The sequence below is a fragment of the Muscardinus avellanarius genome, assembly GCF_963383645.1.
Source record: "Muscardinus avellanarius genome assembly, chromosome: 10".
In the NCBI taxonomy this organism is placed as follows: domain Eukaryota; kingdom Metazoa; phylum Chordata; class Mammalia; order Rodentia; family Gliridae; genus Muscardinus; species Muscardinus avellanarius.
In genome coordinates, this window is record NC_137796.1 from 104,584,711 (window position 1) to 104,605,270 (window position 20,560).

The 20,560-nt window shown below is 38.9% G+C and overlaps 1 protein-coding gene across 1 annotated transcript in view; it reads right to left on the reverse strand.

Moving 5' to 3' along the window:
- ATF7IP2 (activating transcription factor 7 interacting protein 2) overlaps positions 1-18,807 on the reverse strand; it is a gene marked incomplete at both ends in the record, with an annotated part of 39,717 nt that extends 20,910 nt beyond the window's left edge. The window contains 3 exons of the mRNA XM_080703955.1: positions 5,209-5,343; positions 15,300-15,424; positions 18,009-18,807. Of these exons, the coding sequence (XP_080560081.1) occupies positions 5,209-5,343; positions 15,300-15,424; positions 18,009-18,807 (1,059 nt within the window). The remainder of the gene's footprint in view (positions 1-5,208; positions 5,344-15,299; positions 15,425-18,008) is intronic.
- Between the last annotated feature and the right edge of the window lie 1,753 nt (positions 18,808-20,560).

The following is a 20,560-nucleotide window of genomic DNA, read 5'->3' on the forward strand; positions in this document are numbered from 1 at the left end:
TTCTACTTAGTGAGGCCTTTGCAACTCAGTAGGACCTGTTTCAAGATAAAGAATAAAAATTCAGAATAGGGGTGTGGCTTGGAGGTAGAATACTCTTGGGTTTCACCCTCAGTATTGTAAACAAACAAAATTAGGGTCCAATTTGGGTCTCCTTATTGTCTTTCCTAATATGTAATATATCACCAAATTCTATTTTTAAAATAACTCAAATGAATGCTCGGCATGGTGGCGCACACTTGTAATCCCTGCGCTTGGGAGGCGGAGACAGGAGGGTCGCACAGGTTCAAAGCCAGCCTTGCTGGCTAAAGAGACCGTTTCCAAATAAAAATTTTAAAAAATGGGTCTGGGAGTGTAGCCCGGAGGTAAAAGGGTTTCCAGGAACCCCAGTACCACAATATATAAATAAATTAATTAATTAGTTAATTAACTCAAATGAGCTAAGCCGGGCGTGGTGGTGCACACTTGTAATACCAACACTTGGAAGGCTGAGACAGGAGGATCACACTGGTTCGAAGCCAGCCTCAGGTACTGACTACGGCTCTTAGCAACTTAGTGAGACCCTGTTTCCAGATAAAATATAAAATAGGGGACTTCTAGGAAGATGGTGACCATGAAAAGCAGCGTTTACAAGTCCTGCTAACACTCAATCTCTATTGCCACAAAATCAGTGCTTTTCATAGCCAGAAAACACTATCAGCAGAGAAATTTAAAAAATGTAAACACAAGGGACAGAGAAAAAGAAGACTAGAAGAACAACCAGAGACCAGAAAAGAAACCAGCCCACGTTGCGGTGGTGGAGCCACGCCGGCACCATCTTGCCTCACAGCACCAGGCTCCAGCGAGGAAAGGTAAACAAGGAGCTGAAGTGAGCAGCTGTGGATCATTCAGGTGTAATTCAGCAGTTCTTTCAGTGCAAAGAATGTCTAAAACTCCCAGTGGCCAAGCTCATCACGCCCTCCAGGGACTCAGAACGAAGCTCAAAACCAGAAAAGAAATACGCCAGCCTCACAGCTGAGGGCATGGCAGTGGCGCCATATTGCCAGCAGCAGCAACAGCAGCGAGTTCACCACGCCCACAATAGCTCCAGATCAGCGTGCACAATAACCATAAGTGAAATTGTGGTCCCCTAAAGGAGAAATCCCAGCATTGCATGCCCAGGGACTTGCACAGCTTTCATAATCTCCCTGGGTCTGAGATTTTGCAGTCCAACCAGTGAAGGAGTAGCGGTGGCAGAGATACCACACCATAGTTGCAGCTCCCTGTGGGAAAATGCCCAGCCCGGCACCCCCATGGTCTTGAACAGCCTTGATTAACTCACTGGATCTGAGACTTTGTGATACAACCCAGTAAAGGCGTAGTGGCAGCTGAGATGACCACAAACTCCAGATCCAGAGCACCATAAGTAAAGTCGTGGTGACCTGGGGAAGAACCCAGAGAAAGCACAAACTTCTGAAATCATGGGAAAGAGGAACAACAATGGAACAATGAACACCCACAAACCCATAATATCAGAATCTGATAACAAAGAAATTCAGAGATCTCCAGAAGACCAAATCAGGAATATAACTGTAGAAAAAATACGGGACCTTCGAAAATAATTTAGAGAGCGTCTAAAAGAAATAAAGGATGCAATCATTGAAGTAAAAGCATCAATTCAAACAATAAACAATCAATTAGACCACATGGAGAATAGAATCTCGCTCCTAGAAGATGATCACTCCAAAAACGAACGCATAATTTATAACTTAGAAAAGAAAATCAGACAGCAGGAATCTGACATTGAAGAAATATGGGCCCATTTTACGAGAGCTAACCTAAGAATAATCAGAATAGAAGAGGGAAAAGAAGGTGAAACAAAAGGGATCAATAATCTCGTCAAAGACATAATAGCACAAAATTTTCCAAACATAGAGCAAGAGGTCGATACACTGGGGTCCAGGAAACTTATAGAACTCCCTTTAGACAGGATCAGAGAAGAGGTTCCCCATGCCACATAATTGTCAAAATGACCAATGTAGAAGCCAAGCAGAGAATCTTAAAGGCAACAAAAACAAAGGGCCAAGTGACATTCAGAGGCAAACCAATTAGAATCACTCCAGACTTCCCAAACCAGGTCATGAAAGCCAGAAGGGCTTGGAGTAACATATTCCAAACTCTGAAAGAAAACAACTTCCAGCCAAAAATTTCCTATCCAGCAAAACTTTCTATCAAATTAAGATGGAGAAATAAGAAGCTTCCATGACAAAGAGAAACTGAAGGATTTTATGTCTTCAAAACCAGCGCTAGAGAAAAGACTCAAAGAGATTAACTACGAAGAAGAAATAGGTATTACACACCAGAAACAAGGTTTTCCATCCAGCAGAAAACTTAGCAAAGAAGGATAAACAGTATCTCAAACAGAAATAAAATCTTAACATGTTAGGAATTAAAAGTTTTCTCTAAATGACCACACTGAATGTAAATGGCCTCAATTCCCCAATAAAAAGACATAGTGGCAAAATGGATTAAAAACCAGAATCCATCCATCTGCTGCTTACAAGAAACACACTTTACAAGATAGTAAAAAACTCAAGGTAAAGGGCTGGAGCAAGGTAATTCATGTTAAGCAGCCATCCAAACAAATGTGAAGAAGTATTTCACTATAGTTTTTACTTGTATTTCCTTAATGATTAGCTATATTATATTATGATAATGATGAGTGATATTCATGTGTTTCTTGGTTATATAAAAATCTTTGGAGATTCATTATTTATTTTAGTCTTTTACCTATTTCTAAATTGTAGTGCTTGCTTTTATTGTTGCTAATTTTTAGGATTTCTATTTGGAATGTTAATATACCTTCAGATGTAGCATTTGGAAACATTTTATCCCATTCTATCAGTAACTTTTAACTCTGTTTACATTGTCTTTGGATGTACAATATTTTTCTATTTTTTATGAAGTTTGTTTGTTTATTCTTTTGTTGCCTGTGCCTTTGGAATTATATCCAAGAAAAAATCACTGCCAATTTCAATGTTGTGAAGCGTTATGACCCAGGTTTTCTTCTAAAAGTTTATAGTCTTAAGATTTACATTTAGGTCTTTTATCTATTTTGAGTTAATATTTGTATATGGTGTTAGGTAAGGGTCCAATTTTATTCTTTTTCATGTAATTGCTATTTTTCAACAATAGTTAATGAAAAGATTATTATTTCCTTCACCAAATGTTCTTGGAAACCTTGTCAAATATAACTTGACCATATATGGAAGAATTGATTTCTAGGCTTTTTATTTTACTCCACTGGTTTATATATCTGCCTTTATAGCAGTACTACACTGTTTTGATTATTGTAGCTTTAAAGGTTTGAAATCAGAAAATGTACATATTCTAATTGTGTTCCTTCTCTAGATTGTTTTGGGTATTTAGAGTTCATATTTCATGTTAGAATAGATTTTTTCTGAAAAAAAAAATGTATGATAGTTTCACCTTAAAAAAAAAAAAGAAAAAATATCCTCAGGTAAGAAAGGAAACAAGAAAGAAATATTGAAATGTTATCTCTAAGTGATCAAAAGTTTGATATCAGACAAATGAATCTGTTATGTGAGATTATCATTTTTAATTTTGGATAAATTGTTATAATATAAAAAAAGAAAGAAAAAAAAAGAAAATAGGTCTGGGAGGATAGTCCGGTGGTAGAAAGCCCTTGAGTTCCATCCCTAGTATCATAATAAATAAATAAATAAATAAATAAGTAAATAAATAAATAAATAAACAAACAAACCCAAATGAGAGCTGGGCATAGTGATGTACAACTGCAATTCCAGTATTTGGGAGGGTGAGAAATGAGGATCACAGGTTCAAGAAAGGCTCAACAATGTAGTGAGACTCTCAGCAACCTAGAGAGACACTATTTCAAAATAAGACAGTTCAAAGACCTAGAAATTAGACCATTAACCTTTAAACTGCTAGAAGAGGGTATAGGAAACAACACTTTAACATAGAGGCACAGGCAGAAACTTCTTCAATAAGCCCCTGAAAGCTCAAGAAATTAAAACAAGAATTAATAAATGGAGTAGCACAAAACTGAAAAGCTTCTGTACAGCAAAGGAAATCACCAAAAATCTACAGAGAGAGCCTACAGAATGGGAGGTCTTTACCACCTATCCATCAGAAAAAAGTCTAATATCTAGAATATACAGAGAGCTTAAAACGTTTAAGACTATAAAACCAAATAACCCAATAAAAAAGGGCAACCAAACTAAACACTCTTTTACAAAGAGAAATACAGCCAACAAATATACAAAAAAATGTTCAACATCTTGAGCAACCAGGGAAATGCAAATTAAAACTACACTGAGATTTCATCTGTTAGAATGGCAATTATCAAGAACACAAATAATAATAAATACTGGTGAAGAGTTTGTGGGGATATAGGAGCCCCATTACACTGTTGGTGAGACTACAAACTAGTATAGTCATTACAGAGATCAGTATGAGGGTTTCTCAGTGAATTAGGTATGGGACTACCATATGTATGATCCAGTAATAGCACTTCAGGGCATTTCTCAGAGGAAATAAATCAGAATATTATAATGATACTTGTATAGTCATGTTCAATGCAGCACAATTTATAATAACCAAATTATGGAACCAGGTATAGATGCCCATAAACAGATGAATGAATCACAAAACTCTGGCATAAACACACAATGGAATTTGATTCAGTCATAAGAACAAATCGTGTGGTCGGGCAAGGTGGTGCACGCTTGTAATCCCAGCATTAGGAGGCAGAGACCTGAGGATCGTGGTTCAGGGACAGCCTCAGCTACTTAGCGAGGCCCTTCGCAACTCAGTGAGACCCTGTTTCAAAAAGTAAAAGACTAAAAAATAGGAATGTAGGAATGGGGGTGTAGCTTGGAGGTACAATGCCCCTGGGTTCCATCCCCAATACCACACAAGAAAAGAACAAATCATGCCATTAGCAGAAAAATGGATAGAACTTAAGAATATTATTCTAAGCAAGTAAAGCCAGCCTCAAAAAACTGATTGGATATATGTTTTCTCTTATATGTGGAAGCTAGAAAGATATTCAGAAATAAGGGCAAAATCAGAGATGAGCAGAGACTCCAGAGGAGTGACTGAGGGGAATTAAGGAAAGGAGGAGGGGAGCCTAAGTTATCAAAATAAATAAATGAATAAAAGAGAACTCAAATGAAATTAGAAACTTACGAAGAGTTCGCCAGCTGTTGCTTCATGGTTATTCCTGCACTGCATCTTCCCGATGCGTTCATTCAAGTCTTTCAGTTTTTGGTCAAATAATTTGTAATTTATACTACAGATTTCCTGTCGAATCAAATCTTTCACCTAGAATTTTAAAATAAAAATCAAAACACCCCAGATTCAGATTTAAAAGCAAATTTATTTTCTGCTTTAAAAAATGGCTTTGATCTATTTCTACATTTACTAAGACAAAACATACTTTATAGCCGGGCGTGGTAGCACACGCTTGTAATCCCCGCACTTGGGAGGCTGAGACAGGAGGATTGCACGGGTTCGAAATCAGCCTCAGCTACTTAGTAAGACCCTGTTTCCAAATAAAATATTTTAAAAAAAGGTCTGGGAGTATAGCCCGAAGGTAGAAAGCCTCTGGGTTTCACCCTCAGTACCACCAAAAAAAAAAAAAACCAAAAAACAAAAAACAACATATTTTATTTGTATATATTTATTTCTATACCAGTAAGTTCTGTAAAACTTGAATATTAAGCTCAGCAGAACATAGTCAATATTTCTATATAAAGATTTATTAGAAATATTCTCAAAATGCTAATTTTAGTTTTCTTATGATTTTACTTTCTTTAGTGTTCTTATATTTCTACCTTATTACTGTTATGGGAACAGTTACAAAGCTATTATATTCCACTTATGTTTTTAATTACCATAAGTGAAAGTTCAAGCTGGGCATAGTGGCACATGCTTGCAATCCCAGCATTCGGGAGGCTGAGATAGGAGGATCATGGTTTGCAGACAGCCTCAGCTACTTAGTGAAGTCCTTTGCAACTCAGTGAGACCCTGTTTCAAAATAAAGAACAAAAAATAGGGCTGGGGGTATTGCATGGAGGTGGAATGCCTCTAGGTTCCATCCCCAGTACCACGCACATACACACAAAAGTGAAAGTTCATATTACACAAAAAAAGCAGCTTAACTTATCTGAAAACCAAAGCTTGACAAAAACTGCTGCGTGTTACTAGACAAATAACACAAATTTGATTCTTGACTTTGCCATTAAGCAAGCCATATGGCCTTTGAAAAATGACCTCTGGGCTTCATTCATTCTATCTACAAATGGGTAGATGTGACAATAAATGTTCACTGAATGAGGACTACACCTAAACAATTTTTATTAAAAAAATAACATGTGCAAGAGTTCCATCAAATGAAAAACAAGCCAGGCGTGGTGGTGCACGCTTGTAATCCCAGCATTCAGGAGGCTGAGACTGGAGGATCGCGGTTCTCGGACAGCCTCAGCTACTTAGTGAGGCTCTTTGTAACTCACTGAGACCCTGTTTCACAATAAAGAAGAAAAAAAAATAGGGCAGGGGGTGTAGCTCGGAGGTCAAATGCTCCTGGGTTCCATTCCCAGACCCGCAAAAACAAAAACAAAAAACATTTGCTATGAAAATAAAACAATCAGCATGACTTCTATAATTTTTTAAAGGGTGACTTCGCTATGCTAACTGAAATCTGCAAGGGACAAATATAGTGTCTAACACTATCTGGCAGAAAGAATACTATTCTAAAAGACTGTAGTCGCTATTACATAAAAATTTATTTCATTAGCTGCCATTAAAAAAATAGGTTGGTCATTTTTCAGGAAGCATAATCTCAATGCCCAGGGATATAAAGAGCTCTTCTGAGTCAGACATTCAGGAACACTGTAGTCTTTCACTGGTGCATATCCTCTTATAAACTTTTTTTTTTTTTTCAGTACTGGGGATGGAACCCAGGGGCATACTACCTCCAGCCCTATTTTTTATTGTTTACTTTGAAACAGGGTTTCGCTAAGTTGTGGAGGGCCTCACTAAGTAATGGAGGATTACAGGTTCGTGATCCTCTGATTCTCCTTTCTCAGACTCCCAGGTACTGGAAGTACAAGTGTGTCACCATGCCTGGCTCAAACAACTTTCACTGACAGAAGTTGTTCTTATTAATGACTACTGTCATGACGCACTGAACACATTGATTGGCAATAAGCCTATCTTGCCCTCAGTATCTTGCTTCATGATGTTCACAACTGGCACACACAGTTCCTGCTAAACTTCATAGAGATCAGCTGGGTTAGTTAAGGCTATAGTTTTACTTGACTGTTCCCAAGGTGCTCCCTTTTTGTTTCCAATTGTTTTCACTCTTCCACACTGTCATCTATTTGACCTATTTTGTGTGTGTGTGTGTGTGTGTGTGTGTGTGTGGTACTGGGGGTGGGACCCAGGGGCTTTTCTACTTCCAGGTTATACTCCTAGACCTATTTTATACTTTATTTGGTAACAGGGTCTCACTAAGTTGCTGAGAGCCTCAGTAGCTGAGTCTGGCTTCGAACCTGTGCAATCCTCCTATCTCAGCCTCCCAAGCATGGGGATTACAAGCGTGCGCCACCACACCTGGCTACTTGACCAATTAAGTTTCAAAATAATTTATAGAAAACATATACATACATATACAGTGCTCAAAATATGATTACAAAAATGCACAGAAACATAGTATTTTTATTGACAACCACTACCTATTACCCATGTGTGGGTTTTTTTTGTTTTTGTTTTTTGGTGGTACTGAGGTTCCTGGAAACCCTTCTACCTCCAGGCTACACTCCCAGACATATTTTTATATTTTTAATTTGGAAACAGGGTCTCTTAAGCCAGCGTGGCTGGCTTCGAACCTGCACGATCCTCCTGTCTCCACCTCCCAAGCGCGGGGATTACAAGCGTGCGCCACCATGCCCGGCCATATGTGGGTTTTATAAATATTGCGTGCTTGCCATTTAACTAGCTAGGGTGATATGAAACTCATACTCAGATAAATACTGAAGCACATCTAAATGCTTTTAACCTGTGTGCTATGGTAAGACATAGGATGTCCACCAAAGAGCTCTATGTTTTAATGTTCAGAGTGCTGAGTAGTAACGCAGGCAGGTGGGTCCTTAGTGGCATGGCCTTTGGCACTGCACTGCTGTCTTTGAATCCTCTTCTTGCTTGCTTGCTCTTTTTGTTTGGGGACACCACAATGTGAAAGCAACACCATCGCTCTTTCTCTGCTTCGTGCCACCTCTCCCTGAGCTCCACAGACCAAGTCTCAGAGAACACGGTGAGGACATGGAGGAACTGTAATATCTCCAAAGTCAATTCTTTTAGATTAGAGCAGTGAGAATGTTAACTGGAAAAAAAAATAGTGCCAGAGAAATGGGGTCACTACTATGTTAAAGTCTGGCCATGTGTTTTGTGAGTCTTTGGAACTGGTTTGTGAGAGGAAGCTGGAAAGCCAGAGTACTTATAGGAAGGTGGATAGAGACAATGCTCGGGAGATTTCAAAGAGCAAAGAGGACCCCATAAAAAAAAAACAGCATAGGGAGCTAGGTGTGGTGGCACACTCTTGTCATCCCAGCATTTGGGAGGCTGAGACGGGAGGATCACAGTTCGCAGACAGCCTCAGCTGCTTAGTGAGGCCCTTTGTAACTCAGTGAGACCCTGTTTCAAAATAAAGAATTAAAAAAAAAAATAGGGCTGGGGGTATAGCTTGGAGGTAGAATGCCCCTGGGTTCCATCTCCAGTAACACACACACACACACACACACACACACACACACACACACACACACAGAGTGGGACCACACATGTAATATTTTGGCAAAGAACTTATCGCCATTTTACCTGTCCTGAGATTTTGTGAGGCCAAATTGAAAGATGACAGACTGATTGAACTGGATTTTAAGATTTAAGAAATCTTAAAACAATAAGGTATCCAAACTGTATTATGGATTTTCATGTTTGCATTCATGGAAACAAAGTAATAAAGAGGGGCTTTATGTCTTTGCAGTTTGGTCAGGAAGGCGTGTGTAAAGCTAGGGCCGAGAGAGTACTGTTGAAGAATGTAAGAGGACTGAAGAGGTCAAATGTTTTTAATAGGACCAAAGAAAGGCATGTGATCAGGGCAATTCAAGTCCACATCTATAACTATGGAAATAAGGGCCCAGTGGTAGTGGCTGTGATTGGAAAGGGCCTGACAGCTGCCAGGATTAACACAAGCCCAATGGAGGCCATGACTAAGGCAGGCCCACTGACAGCTGTGATTAAAAAAGGCAAGACTACCTTTCCTGCTGGTAGTCCATCTTGACGCTCACATAAATGCTGGCTTTACTGGAAGAAAGGAGTCATAGAATCTTCTCTTTGCCCCCATCGCAATTACAAAGATGGCTTTGAAGGCCAGGCAACATGGCAGGTTTGGAATCCCTGCAAGCAGGCCCAAATGAGGCAATTTGTGAAGCTGTGAGGGTAAAGTCAAGGTTGCAAGAAAAAAAAAAAAACAAAAAACAAAAAAAAAACACTGTGATCTAAACATGGAACAACTGCTAAGAAAGGCTGCAAGCCGTGAGCCACACAGCCAGGCTGGAAGAGCAAGGACACTGCCCAGTGCAATCAACCAGATGCCAAGGCCCCTTGGAGACCACCTCTCACCACTGTGTGCCCTGGAGGACAGGATGGAGCTAAAGGATTAACTGCTCACCTTGCTAGGCTGTGTGTGTGTGTGTGTGTGTGTGTGTGTGTGTGTGTGTGTGTGTGTGTTATTAGGTATGGAACCCAGGGACATTCTACCTCTATTTTTTATTCTTTACTTTGAAATAGGGTCTCACTGAGTTGCAAAGGGCCTCACTAAATAGCTGAGGCTGTCTGTGAACACAGATCCTCCTGTCTCAGCCTCCTGAATGCTGGAATTACAAACATGCGCTAGACTTTGATCCTGTTTTGGCCCCATTTCTTCTTTCTATGGACCTGCTCCTCTCTTTTGGAATGTAAATGTTTACCCTGCCATTGTTCGTTGCATACATGTAAATTGATTTTTATTTTCTTTTACAAAGGCTCACAGCCAACAGTTCACTTTGAGACTCAGAGGGAATATTGGACTTTGGGACTTTTGAGTGATGAAAACTCTCAGCGATATACTAAATGCATTTTGCGTTTTGAATGGGCATGAGCTCTTCAAGGGAGACGGGCAGAATGCTACAGCTAAACAATATCCCCTGAAGACCTCATGTTTCAGTGTTCGCAGCTGATATAATGGAGTCATGAGGTTTGGAATTTCACTGGGAGATAAACCGCTGAGACGGATTTACTGAGTAGTAACCTAGGCGGGTGAGGTGTAGCAGAAGAAAGTGGGTCGTTGAGGGTGTGGCCCTGGGGACTGTACTTTTGTCTTTGAATATACTTGCTTGTTTGCTCTGTCTGCTCTGGGCTCGGTGATGTGGGAGTGGAGTTCCTACTCTCTCCCTCTTTCTGTTTCCCATCGTCATGCCCCGAGCTCCATAGACCTAGCCACACATACACTGAACTCCAAAATCTCTAAAACTTGTGAAAAAGCAAATAACTTCCTTCATCTAAGCTGTGTAGTCAGTTACTTTGGATCACAGCAGTGAGACAATGTTTCTCCCAACTTCTCTGGAAAGGAAAAATTACATGGAATACTTGTTAAAATTAAAATTCCAGCTGGGTGTGGTGGCACATGCTTGTAATCCCAGCATTTAAGAGGCTGAGATAGGAGGATCGTGGATAGCCTCAGCTACTTAGGCCCTTTACAACTCAGTAAAACCCTGTTTCAAAATAAAGAATAAAAAACAGGGCTGGGGGTGTAGCGCAAAGGTAGAATGCCCCTGAGTTCCATCCCCAGTAGTATAAAATGTTACGATTTGAGATGATATGGTTTTGGGAAAACTGTCCCCGAGGGTTCTGGACACAATTTCCCTCAAAACACACACAAAAAAACCAAAAACAGAAAAACCACAGATTCTTGTCCTGAGCTAAGGGTGAATACACATTAGCCCGGACTCTTGCTGAAGATTTAAAGAAGTTTCAGAAATGGCATGTGGGGGGGGGGGATTTGAGTGAATTCGCCAAAAATACAACACATGGACCGGACTTTTTATACCCATGATCTCCATCTTGTTTACGTAATTCTGACATAGTAAACATCCCTGTAAGGCTCCTCCCCCAGTGAGGTGTGGCTCTTTTCTTTCACAAGGTCGACCCCTCCTCCCATCCCAGCTAGATTATCCAATTATTATGTAAACCTGAGGAAGTCCTAGTTCCCCTCTCCTATAGACTTGCTAATTACCTTTAGCTAGGTTAATTTACATTGGAATAATTGCCTGCTTCTAGGCAGAAACCAAGTCCTTTCACAGATTTGCCCCTCACCCAATTTTTGGAATATATTAATAATCACAGCTTTCTCAAATCTTCCTAGGCCATTCCCAATACTGGTACACAAAATAAATAAATAAATAAATAAATAAATAAATAAATAAATAAAGAAGGAAGGAAAGAGAGAAAGAAGAAAGAAAGGAAGGAAGGAAGAAGGAAATCCTAGGTCTCATCCTGGATCCAATAAACTGAGTCTCCAGGAAAGGGACCTGGAATATTGAACAATTAATAAATACCACCAATAATTCTTTCCTGGTAAGACTGAGAAAAGAGTAGCCTAAAAAATAATCTTCAAACTGGGCGTGGTGATGCATGCTTGTAATCCCAGCATTTAGGAGGCTGAGACAGGAAGATCACGGTTTACAGATAGTCTCAGCTATGTAGTAAAGCCCTTTGCAACTCAATGAGACACGGTTTCAAAATAAAATATAAGGCTGGGGGTATAGGTCAGAGGTAGAATGCCCCTGGGTTCAATCCTCAGTACCACATTAAAAAAAAAAAAAATCAATTATCACTGAGTTCATGAAACCAGACTTTCTTTTTCCCTCCCTCCCTTTCCTCTTTCTTTTTTCTCTTTCTTTCTTTCTTCCCATCTTTCTTTCTTTCCTTCTTTCTTTCTTTTCTTTTGCAGTACTAGGGATTGAACCCAGGGCATTCTAACTTCAAGCTATACCCCCAACCCTATTTTTTATTCTTTACCTTTTTTTTTCTTTGTTGTACTGGAGTGGAACCCAGGGGCTTTTTATCTTTGGGCTATACTCCCAGACCTATTTTATATTTTATTTGGAAACAGGATCTTACTAAATTGCTGAGAACTTCACTAAGTAGCTGAGGCTGGCTTTGAACCTGTGCGATCCTCCTGTCTCAGCCTCCCAAGCACTGGGATTACAAGCGTGTTCACCATGCCCGGCTTTTATTCTTTACTTTGAAACAGGGCCTCACTGAGTTGCAAAGGACCTCACTAAGTAGCTGAGGCTGTCTGCAAACCTGCGATCCTCCTGTCTCAGGTTCCCAAGTACTGGAATTACAAGCATGTGTCAACATGTCCGGTATAAAACCAGACTTTAAATAGTATTCCTAATAATTCGACAGAAGTAAATTTTAAAACATGATTATTTTGAACTAAGTGCCCACATCAAGAGATGATTTATCTTTAGAGTATACATTTGTTCTTATTCAGTGGCACTGTTCTTTGTTCAGAAGGAAGGCACAATGACTTCCATAAAATAGCTCATGTGTTTTGCTACTGGTAATATCCCCAACATTCAATTTGGGGATGACAGTCAAACTCATCTAGTTTGTAGGAAATACAAACTTGCAATCTACCCCAACTTTCTAAAATGGCAGGTAGAGTGAATAATCTGGACTTTGGAGGACAACCACTTTTAGTTCAAAAATCTAACTGGAGTCAGCTAGGCCGAGATCCTTATGAAATCTCAAAAGATAAGACCCCCGGGCTCTCTAAATGGGTAAAAACAGATGACATATATTGATGAGACTCAAAAAAGATAAACATACAGATAGGGTTTAACTGTTCAGAAAAAAAATTCCAAACACCAAAAGAAAAGCTAGATGTTTAGAGATAGGAAAAAAGAACTACCTAATATCCAACTTGTCTCTGGAAAAAGTATAAGAAACTTCTGGGAGGAAGTGACAAAGACTAACTCCATTTCTTAAGCTCACTGGGAAGTAAGATTTTCTGTGAGTCAACATGGGTTGAATATTTTATGAGGTTAGAAACAGTATTAAAATCTCTAGTTTTTTTTTTTTATACCAGTGAAACTAAAATGTCTAAGTGTAACATGTAACATGTTTAAATATCTATAGAAGAACTTGTTTCTGAATGCACCCTCCAGTCCCTGGAAATCCTCAACCTTTTTTAGATAACAGTCTTTAAACTTGATTCATGCTGAACATGGTGGCGCATGCTTGAAATCCCAGCATTTGGGAGGCTGAGACAGGAGGCTCTTGGTTCAAAGACAGCCTCAGCTACTACTTAGTGAGGCCCTTTGCAACTCAGTGAGACCCTGCTTCAAAATAAACAATAAAAAATAGGGCTGAGGGTGTATCTCAGAGGTAGAATGCCCCTGGGTTCCATCCCTAGTACCGCAAAACAAACAAACAAACAAACTTGATTCATGTTTTGACTACCCCTTCCCTATCAGGAAAATAACTTTTTTCCTCCTTTCTTTCTTTCTTTCTTTCTTTCTTTCTTTCTTTCTTTCTTTCTTTCTTTCTTTTTTTTTTTTGGTGGGTCTGGGGGTGGAATCCAGGGGCATTTGACTTCTGAGCTACACCCCCTGCTCTATTTTTTATTCTTTATTTTGAAACAGAGTCTCACTAAGTTGCGGAAGGCCTCAGTATGTAGCTGAGGCTGTCCGCGAACTGTGATCCTCCGGTCTCAGCCTCCCGAATGCTGGGATTACAAGCGTGCACCACGATGCCTGGCTTTTATTTATTTATTTTTCAATAGTGAAGATTGAACCCAGGGGACTTTACCTTACATCCCCATACTTTAAAAAAAAAAAAAATTTTGAAATAGCATCTTGCTAAGTTACACAGGCTAGACTTGAATTTCCATTGACCCTCCTGCCTCAGCCTCCAGAGTAACTGGGATAACAGGCATGTACTACCTTGCCTGGCTATTACATTTATTTTATTTTTTGGCAGTACTGGGAATAGAACCCAAAGGTATTCTACCTCCAAGCGACATCCCCAGCTCTATTTTTTATTCTTTATTTTGAATCAGGGTCTCACTGAGTTGCAAGGGGCCTCAATGAGTTGTCAAGTACCTCACTCAGTAGCTGAGGCTGGCTGTAAACTGAGATCCTCCTATCTCAGCCTCCCGAATGCTGGGATTACAAGCATGCGCCACCACACCAAGTCTATATAGTAAGTATATTTAAAACAATACAAGCTGGGTGTGGTGGCACATGCCTGTAATCCTAGTACTTGGGAGGCTGACCTAGGAGGATAGCAGGTTCAAAACCAGCCTCAGTAACTTAGTGAGGCTGTCAACAACTTAGCAAGAACCTGTTTCCAAATAAAAAATAAAATAGGGCTGGGAGTGTACCTTGTATATAAAACTGTCCTTGGGCTCAATCCCTAGCACCACAAACAACAAAAACAGACAAACAAAAGAAATATATCAGATAATACATTACACCCAGGCAAATGTGGAAACTGGGGGAAGTAAACCAAGAATACAGCAACTCTGCAGTAGATCTCCAGTTTGTCTGTGTCTATGAAAAAGTGAAGGATTGTGATGGGTCTCAAAAAGCTAGAGATGCACATCTACGAACCTCATGGCCAGTACAAAAGAGACCAAGACTGCATCTGACTTACAGAGATATGGGTGTAATATTGACTAAAATGTTTTTTTTATTTTTGGTGGTACTGGGGATGGAACCCAGAGGCTTTCTACCTCCGGGCTATACTACCAGACCTATTTTATACTTTATTTGGAAACAGGGTCTCACTAGGTTGCTAAAAGCCTCACTCAGTAGCTGAGGCTGGCTTCAAACCTGTGCGATCCTCCTGTCTCAGCCTCCCAAGCACAGGGATTACAAGTGTGCACCACCACACCCGGCTAGACTAAAACATCTTATTTTCTTTCTACAACAAAACTACCTACCCGTGATTCCCTATGTCACTCTGCCTGGGACCATTTTAACAAATTAAGAGATATTTTGGTAATGTACACTTATCTGCCTGCTTACTTGATTTTCACATTGCAGCTCTGAATTGAGTGAAAATCACCTTCATCAAGTCATCTTGGGTATTGGTTGATTAACCTTTAACATTTTTACTAATATAAAGTAAAAGTCTTTGAAGCAAATATTTAAGCCTCAATACTTTACCTGTTCCAATGCTGCTGTTTGCTTTTCCAGAGCTACACAAATATTTCCATTAATTTGCTCTGAAGTTTTCATGCGCTTAACATTTTCTTTGTTTTCTAAAAACATTCTCTTCTTTTGATTATGGCCTTGAGAAGATGGAAAGATTAAAGACAAAAATATTTCTTCATAAGGAGGAAGTGAGAATTCTAACTTAGGGACCCTCTGTAAAGCTAAAATGTGGCAATGGTAGCATTTTTAAAAGAAAATGTAATTGAATAAAAACATTCCCACAAATGCCCTTAAAAAGGGAAGAACCTACTTTAAGTAGAATTCTGGTCTCTGATATATTCTCCCTTCAGTCCTATAGATATACATCAATAAGAGTTTAATAGCTGGGCATGGTGGTGCACGTTTATAATCCCAGCATTTGGGAGGCTAAGACTGGAGGATCACGATTCACGGACAGCCTCATACTTACTGAAGCCCTCTGCAACTTAGTGAGACCCTGTTTCAAAATAAAGAATAAAAAAATAGGGCAATGGGTGTAGCTCGGAGGTCGAATGCCCTTGGGTTCTATCTCCAGACCCACTCAACAAATAAATAAATAAATAAATAAATAAATAAATAAATAAATAAATATCAAATAAATTATAGCAGTTAATACTATACTCCTAAGTAGGCCAGTATTTGGGAGATTGACACAGGACAATTGCACGTTCAAAGCCAGTCTCTGCAATTTAGAGAGGCTCTCAGGACCTAGTGAGTCCGTTTCCAAATAAGAAATAAAATTGAGCTGGGGGTGTAGCTTGGATATAGAATGCCTCTGGGTTCAATCCCCAGGACAAAAAAAAAAAAAAAAAAAAAAAAAAAAAAAAAAAAAAGAAAAAGAAAAAAACATATTATATCATATATATTACTTTACAAGTGGTTACTTTTGCCTTTGGCAGTCACATATTTTTAACAGGTGTTCCAATTAATGTAAGCAACTTTAAATTCATCTTGTTAAATGATTATTCTATAGTTCAGACAAAACCAAGTTATGAAATCAGTATTTTGTTTCAATAACCACATATCTTTCTTCGAGCTACAAATCCATCCCTTTTTAATTTTTATTTGAAATAGTTTAAGTTGCCAAAGTTAACCTTGAACTTGCCATCTCTCCTGGGTGAATTTTATGTATGTTGTTTTACTGATTTTATAATCCCAGAACTAAATTTGTTAATTATTTGTTTTTCTTTCTCTTTGGCTCTTCTCTTTCTCCATACAACACACACACATGTATGTACATATGTATATATATGGCTATCTATAATCTTATGTTTGGTATGCAATTTACAGGTCAATTCTTTCTACCTCCAAGCTACGTCCCTGCTCTATTTTACTTATTAGTCTTGCTAAATTGTTGAGGTTGAACTTGAATTCTCTTTTCTCAGCCTTTCATGTATTGGGATTATAGGCATGAGCCCCTGAACCTGGCTTATAGGTCAATTTTATAGAAAGAAATGGGTTCACCAACAATTTTAAGATTCTACATTCTAATAAACAAAACTCCAAAGTTATAAGAAATATAGCTGAAATGAACCAAACAATTGCTCTAAGTCACCTTTTGAGATTTTTTTGATTTTCATGAAAAAATCTGTTCTTTGTCAGAATATCTCTGGGGTTTTTTGTTGTTGTTGTTGGTTTTTTTTTTTTTTTTTTTTTTTTGGTGGTACTGGGGTTCCTGGAAACCCTTCTACCTCCGGGCTACATTCCCAGACCTATTTATATATATATATATATATATATATATATATATATATATATATATATATATATATTTAATTTGGAAACAGGGTCTCCTAAACCAGCGAGGCTGGCTACGAACCTGCACCATCCTCCTGTCTCCACCTCCCAAGCAGGTGCGGATGAGAAGCGTGCGTCACCACACCTGGCAAACTAACTTCTCTTTTGAGAAGGAATATACTACTAAACTGTTTGGCCTCACACTGCTTATATTTTGACTCTGGCATAATTTATTTTTGGAACACAGTGATTTATTACCTGACTAATAAGTAAACACACATTGTAACCTAGTCTTGTAAAAAGTGCCTATCTCAGGTCAAGATGCCAACTGACCAAAACATGTTCAAGCAAGACAGACATGAGCTACAGCCAATTGGGCTGTCTCCTGTAACTCACCTCCCTTTTCTATATGTCATTTCCTTTTCCTTGGCTGCAAATCAATGCTGCCATGTAGTGGGGAAGGAGCTGTTTTGAAACTTTCAATCCTGACTACTGCCCGATTCTAGAATTGCAAATAAAACCAATTAAGATCTCTTTTAAGCCAGGTGTGGTGGTGCATGCCTGTAATCCCAGTACTTAGGAGGCTGAAGTGGGAGGATCACAGGTTCCTGGCCATCCTCAGATACTTAAATGAGCCCCTCCACAACTTAGTGAGACCTTGTTTCAAAATAAAAAATAAAACAAGGTAGGGGTATAGCCCAAAGGTAGAATGTCCTTTGGTTCAGTGCCCAAGCACACAGATCTCTTAACAATATCCTTCCCCCTTACCACGAAGAATAGTTCAAAACAAGATACTCTACAATAATTAGTCATTATTTACTTTTTTTCCTATCTAAATGCACTCTATCTCTGTATATTTGAGACACTAAAAGTCACCCCCCCCCAAAAAAAAAGTAACTATTTTAATTCCTAAGAAAGACACACAGGTATACACTTACCACTTACCATTATTACTGTCAGTGTCAAACAATGATTGCTGCTTTGAGTTAGTATTTTCACAATTCAAAATAATGGGATGGTAGGTTCTACTAGGTTTTTCAGATTTCAAAAGGTTCACAGTATAGTTGGAAAAACCGACTGCATTCACCAAGTCAGATGCTTTCTCAACAGGCAAAAAATGAGAGTCTGAACTTAAAATGTCCTTTTGCCTTTCATTGTGTGACTCTGAATTGGAGTTGGCTTCTAAACTGGAAACCACCTTGTCAATCCTTTTATCATTCAAAGTATGTTGAACTATACCATGGTCTATAATGGGTGAATAGTAAATGGATTTCATATTACAATTCTCTTCATGTTTAAGAAAGGGTCCTGCTACATTTGCCTGATAGTCAAGATGAGTTTCGGAAGAGTTCTTCTGTGAGTCTTCAGCCTCTTGTATAAAGAGTTTTCTGGGAGAACCTAATGTAACTTGTTCATTAACATTTTTCAATCTTGTTTTTGAATCAACAATTTCTTTTACTGGGTTTAGTAAATTCTGAGCAAATATTCTATTTTTCTGTGAGAATATCAAATTTTTGTCAGCGTTCAATGAGGAATCAACGTTTTCAGAATATCTACTTTTGTTATTTATGACCATCGTATTTAAATTCTGATTACTACTTGGAGCATTATTCCCAATTGCTGTTGTTTTCAGAGCTTCGACATTTCTTGACTTATTCAAGATCTCTCTCTGCTTTCGGCAACTTGTAGGCATTGTTTTTTTGGCTTTTAAAATCTTCCGTTTACTTCTATCTGGACTTGCCATTTTTCGTAACCTAGGATTTAAGATAACATATTTAAATGTATTTCTCCACTGAATTCAAGTTTTAGTTGTTCAAAATATTCAAATAATGTATAGATCTAGAAAATTATTTCTATATTTATTTATTTATTTTCAGTACTGAGGATGGAACTCAGGGACATTCTACCTCTGAGCTACATTCCCAGCCCTATTTTTTATTCTTTATTTTGAAACAGTCTCACTGAGTTTTTTTGAAACAGTCTCACTAAGTAGCTGAGGCTCTCCTCCAACCATGATCCTCCTGTCTCTGCCTCCCAAATGCTGGGATTACAAGCATCCATCATCACACCTGGTTTATTTATGTATATTTATTTATTTTTGTGTGTGTATGTGTGTGTGGTACTGGAGGTGGAATCCAGGGGCTTTTCTACCTCCAAGCTCTACTCCCAGACCTACTTTATACTTTATTTGGAAACAGGGTCTAAGTTGCTGAGAGCTTCACTCAGTAGCTGAGGCTAGCTTCGAACTTGTGTGATCCTTTCTCAGCTTCCCAAGCGCTGGGATTACAAGAGTGTGCCACCATGCCCAGCTTATTTATTTTATTTTAATATATTCATTTTGCTATACTCAGGATGGAACTCAAAGGCATTCTACCTCCAAGTGCCATTCCCAGCCCTGTTTTTTAAATCTTTATTTTGAAATAGGGTCTCACTGAGTTGCAGAGGGCCTCACTGAGTAGCTGAGGCTGTCAGCAAACCCAGATCCTCCTTGTCACAGCCTCCCAAATGCTGCAATTACAAGCGTGTGTCACCATGCCCAGTTTCAGCATAAGATTTTCATTAACTAAGAATCTGAAACATCTACAGCAGCATCCTGCAGCATCCTATTATTTTTGTTATTGTTGGTGCTGAGGATCAAACCCAGGTAAAGTATTTGCTTTTACCACTGAGCTACCCCCAGCTTTGTGTGTGTGTGTGTGTGTTTGTGTGTGTGTGTACATTTTATCTGGTAATCAGGATGCACAAAGCAAGGAGCTTCACCTAAAGATTATTCTTGCTGATGCTATTTCAGCTTTGTCTTTATAAACACAAAAATTCTCATTTTATTTCAAGACAGAACTTTTTTCTTTCTTTCTCTCTCTCTTTCTTTCTCTCTTTTTTTGCGGTATTGGGGGTGGAACCAGGGGCATTTACAATTGAATGTGATGTTTTACTGAATACCTCTGACAAAAGTTCTATCCTGCCTGGAAATCCACGATAAATTTAAACCATGGGATAATTTGATTTTTTTCCCCCTGGCTGCTTCTAATTGTACAAATTTCAAATGTTGGCATCTCTATTATTACTCACGAATATTTCAGTTGTCAGGTATCAAAGACCATATTCCCATTACAATCAGGGAAAGAGGCAATAATTACCTATCCTTATAATTAACTGTGAGGGCCTGGCATGGTGGCCCACACTTGTAATCCCAGCACTTGGGAGGCAGAGACAGGAGAATAACACAGGTTCGAAGCCAGCCTCAGCTACTGAGTGAGGCTCTCAGAAACTTAGTAAGACCCTGTTTCCAAATAAAGTATAAAATCGGTCTGGGACTTTAGCCAGAGGTAGAAAAGCGCCTGGGTTCCACCCCCAGTACCACACACACACACACACAAAAAAAAAAGTAACTGTGAACCAAACACACATTCTACCAAACCCATACTAACTACATCCACAACCACAAAATACCTGAAGCCAAGCCGGGCGTGATAGCACACGCTTGTAATCCCAACATT